Here is a 9,140-nt window from a genome sequence, read left to right on the forward strand (position 1 = left end):
TTTTCTGATCTTTGTTGTCTGCATAATCATTCTATGAATTTCTTCAGTTAAATTATTTGGGAGTTTGAAACAGGCGAGAGTGTATATAGGTATAGCAGTCGCCAATGCTTTTATGAGAACTTTCTTGTCGCTGGCCGACAATAGTGATATTTTCCACTGCTGTAACTTCTTAACAACTTTATCTTTAACATAGTGAAATGTAGCCTTTCTTAATCGTAAATGATTACACAAAGACCCATATACATATCCTAATTACCCACATGTAATATCTATAGAAAGTTACCCACATGTATTAATAATCCATTGCAATTTTTTTCCTTGCTTGAAATATCATGGGTGGCAAATTAGACCAATTGATAAATTAATACTCAAATTATTTTTTTATGATAGTAAATATAGTATTTTACTAAAAAATGGTGCATTTTAGAATTTTACAAGCGTGTGGTGCAATACAGAATTACTTTTAACAATTTATTTTATTATTTAAAAAATAAAGTAATTGCACCTAACAATTTCACTTTTATAATTTCACTTAAAAAAACAAAAATCTTACTTAACGGTTTTATTTTTTAATTTAAATAAAAACAAAAAATATCCTGTAACAATTTCACTTTTACTTTTTAAGAAAAAACAAAAATTTCTACTAGCAATTTTAATTTTCTTTTAATTTAAGAAATAAAAAACAAAAATTGCACTTAAGATCCGTTTGGAACTCTAAAAGCACTTTTTTTTTTTATTTATAAAAAGTTACATTAATAGTGTTTGGTACAATTTTTTAGATAAACTTTTAAATTTTTAAAAAAGTTATTTAAGAGCTTTTAAAAAAGTTAAAAAATATCACTTCTCCTATTTTTAAAAGTTATTTTATCACTCTTATTTAATACAGAACTTTAAAATAAGTACTTCTATAATAACTTTTTAAACACAAAATAACTTATTTAAAAGTTATTACTGATAAAAATCCTTATATTTTAAACCCATTTTTCAAAAGAACTTATTTAAGAAGTTTAGACAAGCTGCCTTTAGCGATTTCACTTTTTCCTTTGTATTATGATAAAATCCGAGAAAACACAATATTTTTTATTTTCGTATATTTGTTAAATTAATAACTAATTACAATTTTCTTTTTCCTTTTTGAAAAAATTAACTATAAGGCTATCTAAGTTGAAAAGAATGTCCCTCTCTGCCTTGCCATTCCCTTCACAAGCCTGCTCAATTATTATTGGTAATATCCCTTTCCCACATCAACACGAAATTTTCTGTACTTATATAAACACAGCAAACGTCACACACACGGCGACACGGAAACTCCAAAAAAAAAAAAAATCCATCTGTTTATTTAATTGAATATTTATTTATATGAAATGAATGGACGCAATTAAAAAGGCACCATTCTTATAAGCTGCCAGTTTTCTGAACCTGGTTTTGTCACAAATACAATTTGTAGTTGTAGGTCTCTTCGCCCCGCTTTCTTCTCTTCTTCTTATCTTGTGCCTTCGCGTGGCATGTATCAATTCAATTAAATCTCTCTTCCTTCTATGTCTAAAATATCATAACAGCATAACAAGCATGACAACAAGCAAATCAAGTAATGAAACTGCTGCTTCAGAACAACTCAACAACAATACAGAGTGTTGCATGTGCGGGGATCTTGGCTTCTCTGACCAGCTTTTTCACTGCAAAGTCTGCCAATTCAGATCTCAACACAGGTACCCAACATACACAATTCTTCCACTTTCAATTATGTCTTGTGATTTAGGAAGAGTGTTAGACTGTTAGGTATTCCACTAATACGAGTGTTTTAGTAATTTTAGAAGTTGATTTTAATTATATATATATTTTATAATTAAATTTATTGACTAAAATCACTGGAATATTGGTATTATTGAATTACCTGAAAATAACTGAAACTCTAGTATTTCTGGGATTGTTGAAATTTCTTTAAAACAATTGGGTAAATTTAATACCGCAATATTTTGAATCAAAACGTGATATTCATTTTGAAGGAGGATCCCTTTCTAATCTTTTTTCGCTTCTTGAAATCGTTCAGATATTGCAGCAATTTGTACCCGAAAGATGAGGCGTGTGAAACGTGCAATTGGTGTTTGAGTCAGAAAGAGAACACAAAAGAGAAGTCACCGAATTCGTCAAATTCTTCATCTTCTCATCACAGGAACAACGACGAGGGAAACAAGAACAAGAAGCTCATCAAGAAGCTCCAAATTCAGAAACCAATGATTAAGAAACCAAAGTCTCCGTCAGATCATCAGTCATCAAGATCACCACCACCACCATCGCCTTCACCGTCGGTTATGACACCGACACGGAAGAGAATCGTGACCAACCGTGCCTTGGAGGAAAGGCTGAGGAGGACCAAGTCAGAAGGGGTAATAGCGGCGGTTAGAAATGGTGGCGCCACCAAACAGGTCTTTAGGAATAAGGTCAGAAGGTACAAGCTTTTGGATGAGGTTTCAAGTTGAGTTAAGCAAACAAAACTTAAGCAAAATAAAAAGTTTTATATTTTTTATTTAGAAAATATCGTTCCATTTTCGAACTTTAATACATTGAGTATCAATGTAGTAAAAGTCGAAAGAATAGATACTTTTGAAAAGGAGGAGTACATAAAAAAATGATGTCGATTATAGGTTTTTATTTTTTTTTTCCAAAATTTCCCAAACAATGTATATAAATCAAAAGTGAAATAATGAATGAGCCATTGCGGCCCCACTTTCTCCTCAAAAGATTAGAACCTGGGATGAAATTCAGGATTTAGTATGCCAATTGAATACTGAATAATGCAGTTTGGACAATACTCTAGCAGAGTAATTAATCATTAATAATTTTTTCAAGAACTTTATAGATTTCAAACTTCAGTTTTACAAATATTCAATCTATTTTTTCATTTAACTAACTCTCAGATTTAGAATTTTATGTAATCAATAGATGGAGCATCCAATAGATGGAGCGAATTCTTTTACATATTTGCAGAATTTGATTTTCAATAAGAAAGAAGTCTCTATCCAAATTGCCAAAAATGAAGTCTTGAAATATTGACATGCTAAGACGTGTCGTACTATCATCTAAGATGTTATGTTAATATTCAATAGAATAAAATAATTGTAAATGTTAAAATAGAAATTTTTAAAATTTTAATAGATTAAAATTAAAAAAATGTAGGAATTACAATTGAAATCAAGTATTTTACAAAAATAAATATTTATTTAAGTCAATAATCAATATCAATAAAAGAGTCATGTGTCATCCCGAAAAATGGTTGGAAACTGTCTTTTATTCATTTATTCTGCATTATAATGTGAATGATATCGGTGATGAAGCAAGTGATACTAGATTGTTATAAAGTCTTGAGTAAGTCATGAATGATAGAGACGCGTCATTGTTGTAAAGCAAAAAAGTCTAAAAGGAGAGCGTTTTGCAAGTTTGCTAGAAGTTTCTACGCAATATCACACACGCTTTGAGGTGGTGGGGCTTAGTTGGCCCTTCATACACAAGAATCTTTTAACTAATTTACCTTTTTTTTCTTAACACAAGAAACAAATATGAAACAACACAATTAAATTAAAAAAAATAAAGAGGAATCAAATTTTTTATTTTAGTGCCAGACAAGCGACATTGAAGTTATCTATTATTCCGATGGTTATTTGAAATTAAGTTGTTTATTGGACTAAGACGTGAGGTCTAGATTTTCTTTACCGACTTTTTTTAGCGCTGAGGTATTGTCGTTCGAATTCCTCGTGAGGAGGTGAAGGATGTACCTGCAAGAGACTCTCATACCTAACTTGGCAAGAGTTTTAGCGAGTTTTTTACTAGATTGGATCTAAATATACTTGAGGGTGTGATACGAAATTTCCACATAACTATCGGCAAGTGTACCGGATCGCATCAAGTAATACCACTGTGAGTGGGTTATCATTCCCACGAGGATTAATATATTAAGCAATCAATGATTAATTGATTATTTTAGGTAGACAATTCATATTGGGATGATGAGCAGTAAGTAATTTAAATGACTTAATAAAGAAGTAAATGAAAGCTATAAAATGACAAGAAAGTAAATGACGTAAATGTAAATAACTAAAAATTAAATTGCATGAATGTAAATGACTGGTAAGTAAATGACAAGAATTAAGAATGGAAAGAACATTGGGATCAAGAGATGTTGTATTCTCAGGATCAATAACTTTAATCTCCTCTTCAATCATGCAATTGTTGATCTCTTGGCAAATCATAAGTAACTGAACTCCAATTCCTTGGTAATTCAATCTCTCTTAACGTGATCAATTGTCAATTCCTTGATCTAATTGCTCATGAAAAGAGATGAAGATTAGTATCTGATTTATATAGATTGATTATATGTCACATATCAATCCCAAACCCAAATTCACAAGAATTGGGAGAAATATCTTCAAGCTTCTATGATCCCTTTTCTAAGTTCTCATAGAATTCAAGTTGGATTCAAATTCTTTCCCAAGACATTTGAATCCTTAAGGTGAAGAACGAAGATTCTTTCTAAAGAAGCAATTGAAAGATGAATCGAAGATGAAGAGTAAATTACGTTTGATCCATTGAAATATAGTAGAGCTCTTTCTCTCAATGAAAAGAATTAGAAACTCATAACTAAAGAATTACAAAATGGGTATGAGAGGAAATGGAAGAGAGGGAGAAAGTGAGAAGAGAGTCCGAAGACTCCCCTCCAAGGTGTGTATCTAAAGGTATCTAAGTCAGTGTCCACTATGAACTATTATATATCGTTGAAAATCTCTAGAAGTCAGCTTTCTAATGCCATTGGAAGCACTACATTTGGACTTTTATATCTCCAATTATCTTTGTCCGAGTGAGGAAAGGTCAGTCTGGCAGAAATGGCCCAGCGTGCCACTTCCCAGACACGCCAACTCATATGTCAACTTTGAAGAAAATTTAGCACGAAGGCATGTGGCTAGAGACACGCCACTCCCACCTCCATTTTGGAGATTCCCTGGAGTTGTGGCCTGGCGTACCACTTCTCCCACACTTCAGCTCACACACCAAGCTCACACACACACCACATACACACCATCCACACTTGAGTTCACACGCCTCTTCCATACAATTTTTAAATGCCTTCCTAAATGCCACCCTTCCTTTGCTTATTCTTTTTGTGCAAATTTATTATCTCATTTTCCTTGCAAAAATCCCAAATGTGACACCCCATTCTTTATCAATTTCATTCTCCTACAAAAAATCATTAAAGACAAGTGCATCACGGCTTGATTCTAATAATCATGAATTAACACAAAAATTACTAATGTTTAATGATTCTTTGCATGAAATTCTAATTTGAGAATTATCCACAAAAATATTTGATTAATAAGTAAGATTCATGATTTATTTAATGAAAAAGCACTAAAGTAGCTACCAAGATGCTCATGCATTAGGGTGTCAGTGTACTTATTGTAGAAAAGATAACTATTTTTTTAGAGTAGTTTCATCTTTGATGGTGGATGGTCGTTCCCTCTTGATAGAAAAGTTGTTGAGATTTTCCTTCTAAATAAGCAGGAGATATCTTAGGAGGTAGTTACTTATTCAGATAAATAGGGTTGAACTACCTTTTTTGTCCCCGGCCTCTATGAGGTCAGGCAGGAGTAAAAGAGGCCACCTTTACTGGGTGGACTTTTATTCTTTTTAGGTCTAGCTTTATTCTGGGCTAGGGTATGAACAGTGCCTTTATTTGAGTTTGAGCTTTTATGAAGTCGGGCTCGAGCATCTGTGGCTTCAATTTCCCACGTCGGGTATACCGCCTTCGAGAGTCGGATACTCAACATGTTTTCAAAATTTGTTGAGACATTGTGCCACTTGATGGCACAATGTGCGTTATGTTACCATTTCCTGGGGATTCATGCACGTCATTAACGAGGGGAATAGTTTTACTTTTTTTTTCCCATGGTTTCTTATAAATATTCTTTTTTTTCTTCCTTTTTATTATTTTTTGTTTCTCTAAACTACTTCGTTTACCATCTCTCTTTCCATCTTCAGTAGTTGCTCCTTCTTTCAAGCTTTCTTTGTGACCATTGTTCTTCATTCAAGGTTTATTTATCTTGAATTTTCGTTCGTGTATTGGAGACTTTGGATCGTACATGTCTTGCTATTGTGCACCTTTTAACTTCACGCTCCTTTAAGGTTGGTTCTTTTAATCCTTTGAACCCCTCTATATATCCTAGGTGATGTGCTGCTGCTTTTGTTTTTGTTTTGCCACTTTGATTTTTGATTTGCATTATGAAATTTGCTTCTTTTCTATTGAATTTTTGTTCGCTTTCGTTTGTTGCTGGAATTCTGAATGTGGGGCTCTATCCCGTGTTTCCCGCAAAAGGTGCCATTTCTTTATGGAAGATGGAATTATTTCAATATATTAGAGAAATAGTGTAGCTGTTTTGTGTTGGAAGCTTTTATGATGTTCTTGGTTGATGCTGACCCGACCTCTTGTGAATTTGTAAATATTTGTGTTGCTTATTTGTTGCGTCGGGAGGTTGATAACGATCTTGAGAGATGACCCGACCTCCTGATCGTTTGTCTTGACTTGTGGTGATGTTTTTGTTTTGTTGTATTATAGGTATAGCTTTTTGATGTCTCTTTCAGTAGTTCACAGCATGTCTTTTAAGGTCCCATCCGATTTGACTTGGGTGGATTTATCCGTTCTTACTCCTATCTTTGTTATTGATAATGAATATGCCAAAGCCTTCTGTAGACACCATAGGTTGTGTTTGACTTGGAAGGATGAGAGGAATTATGAAATTATAGTTGCTGATCTTGAAGAGAGGGTTTGTTTTTCTCGACTTAATAGGTCAAAATGTCATTTCTTATATGTGTATGATTACTTTTTTACTTAATTAGGAGTTACATTTTCTTTCTCTGATTTTGAGTCCGAGGTCCTTAAATTCTGCAATATTGCCCTTACCCAATTACATCCCAATTCTTGGAGTTTTTTTGAAAATATACCAACTTCTTTGTCAAAAACTTGATGTCCGACTTTCTCTTAAGGTCTTCTTTTATTTTTTTGTTCTCACCAAACCCTTTAGCTCCAAAAAATAAGGTTGGCTCTCTTTCCGTGCTATTCAGGGTAAGAAAGTTTTTGCTATCTTTGACGAGTCCTTTCATGACTTTAAAAACTATTTCTTTAAGATTCAAGCTGTAGAGGGTATCCAACCTTTTTTCGTAAGTGATAAGGATGAGCCCTTTTTCTCTTTGTATTGGGAAAAAACCCTGTGATAGTTAAATATAACTTGGATAATTTAGATGAGGTTGAGGAGGGTATGGTCGGATTATTCCAGGAGTACTAAGGCCGAGCTCCTTATCTGGATACCAAAAGATATTTAGAAAATCCGAGCCAGCTTCAGTCCAAGCTAGGTAGTTTTTCTCTTCCTTTTATAAATTTGGCTTTGTAAAAATTGTATTGATGGCTAATGTATCCCAACTTTGGTGTTGCAGAAAGAATGACTCCTAAGTCGGCTGCTATGAAGACACTCTGGACCGCTAGGAAGAATGTTGTTGCACAAAGTATACAACTAAAAGAAGCTGGTGGAACTGCTGACCTCTCCTCGCCCTCGAAGTCGGGCTTGGGCACCTCGGCCACTCTAAAAGTTACTCCTGATTCGGCTCCTCAACTAACTCCTCCTCCTTCTAGCTTGGCCAAGCCAACATCCCATCCTCTACCTTCTATTACGGAACCGAATCCCAAAAACTGTAGGGCTTCAGATTCGGGGAGTATATATGAGCAAGGTTTTGATGCCCTTGCTTGGAGTGAAAAGCACATACTTCCTCACAGCTTTATCGGCTTGGATGATGTTGCAATTAAGAGCCAGCTTCAGCACCTTGCTCGAGGTGGAGTCCGAACAACTGGCATATGCCTAGCCTTAGCCAGAGAGCTGGAGAAGACTCCCCTTGGAGCTACTCAGAGCTTGTTGGCTACCTTGCAGGTTGAAGTTGCCTCCTTAAAGGAGTCTAAGAAGGAGTGGGAGGAAGAGAAGGAATCTTTTCTCTCTGACCTTGGCAGAGCTCAGGATAAAGTAAAGTAGGTGGAGACCGCCTTAGCCATGTCGGAAGGGTTAAAGAAGAAAGCCGAGGAGAGGTACATCAGGGTCTTCGGGGAGAAGCTCGACTTGGTGGACGAGGTCACTAAATCACGAGATAGATATGCGAAAATTGAGGAAACCATAGTCGAAGGTATGGACAAGATGGTTGCGAATTTGAAGGTTTAGTTCCAAGTTGTTGTTCCTGAGGCGGACCTCTCCCTCATAAGCTTGGACAGCATAATGGTGGACAAGTGTAACACCATATCATTCATATTCTTATGCTCGAGTCATAAGTCAATGATAATAAGGTGGTACGACTCAAGATGGAGTTGTAATACATATATAATTATAAGAGATTATTAAACGATAAGCCTGAAAAAGAATTAAAGAAAATTGCGAACATATCGCTAATTTAGCTAATTTTGTTTTGCTGAAAACTAGGGATTTGAAAATTATCATAGTTGAATTTGTTGTTACAAATTATGATTGAGATGAATTTGTTGTAGTATATTGACTTGTTGCTGAACATATCACTGAGCTTTAGTTTTTCGTTGTTGGATAACGTTATTGAATATTGAGTTAAATTTTGTTGCTGGATAACATCGCTCAGTTGAGCTAAATTTGTTGTTGTAAGTTCAATTGTTGCTGAACATATCACTGAACATTATAATTTTTTCCACTTTTTCTATTATAATTCTTTTTATCAGGCAAAACTTAAAAATTGACTCTATTAAATTCCAAGTCTTTTATTATCTGTGTACTACTTAATTGGTAGGTCACTCTTTATGTAAGCAAATTATTCCAAATCAATTTAAGAATTTTTATTGTTATAGAGAATTGCAAGAAGACCAGTGAAAGCTACACTAAGAGAAGTAGCAAAAAAGAGAGAAATGAGATTTGCAAACCTCCAAAAGATTGAACAAGGAGTAAGGAAAAATTTTCATGATGACATAATAATGATTGTTGTGTTTCTCAATCCCAAACTTATTGATACAAGCTCTCCATTGGGTTCTCCTCTTTCAATCAAGGGAGGTGAATTCTGACCATACAAAATTTTATATATAATAACTTGTTACT

At 34.2% G+C, this 9,140-nt stretch overlaps 1 protein-coding gene across 1 annotated transcript; it reads left to right on the top strand.

Moving 5' to 3' along the window:
- Positions 1 to 1,136: 1,136 nt before the first annotated feature.
- Positions 1,137 to 2,741, top strand: LOC112765527 (uncharacterized). Its single transcript, XM_025811423.2, has 2 exons — positions 1,137 to 1,709; positions 2,051 to 2,741. Exons 1-2 carry the CDS (start codon positions 1,570 to 1,572, stop codon positions 2,478 to 2,480), a joined length of 570 nt encoding a protein of 189 aa, XP_025667208.1. The 5' UTR covers positions 1,137 to 1,569; the 3' UTR covers positions 2,481 to 2,741.
- The last annotated feature ends 6,399 nt before the right edge of the window (positions 2,742 to 9,140 follow it).

The sequence above is a fragment of the Arachis hypogaea genome, chromosome 17 (genome assembly GCF_003086295.3).
Source record: "Arachis hypogaea cultivar Tifrunner chromosome 17, arahy.Tifrunner.gnm2.J5K5, whole genome shotgun sequence".
Lineage (NCBI taxonomy): Eukaryota > Viridiplantae > Streptophyta > Magnoliopsida > Fabales > Fabaceae > Arachis > Arachis hypogaea.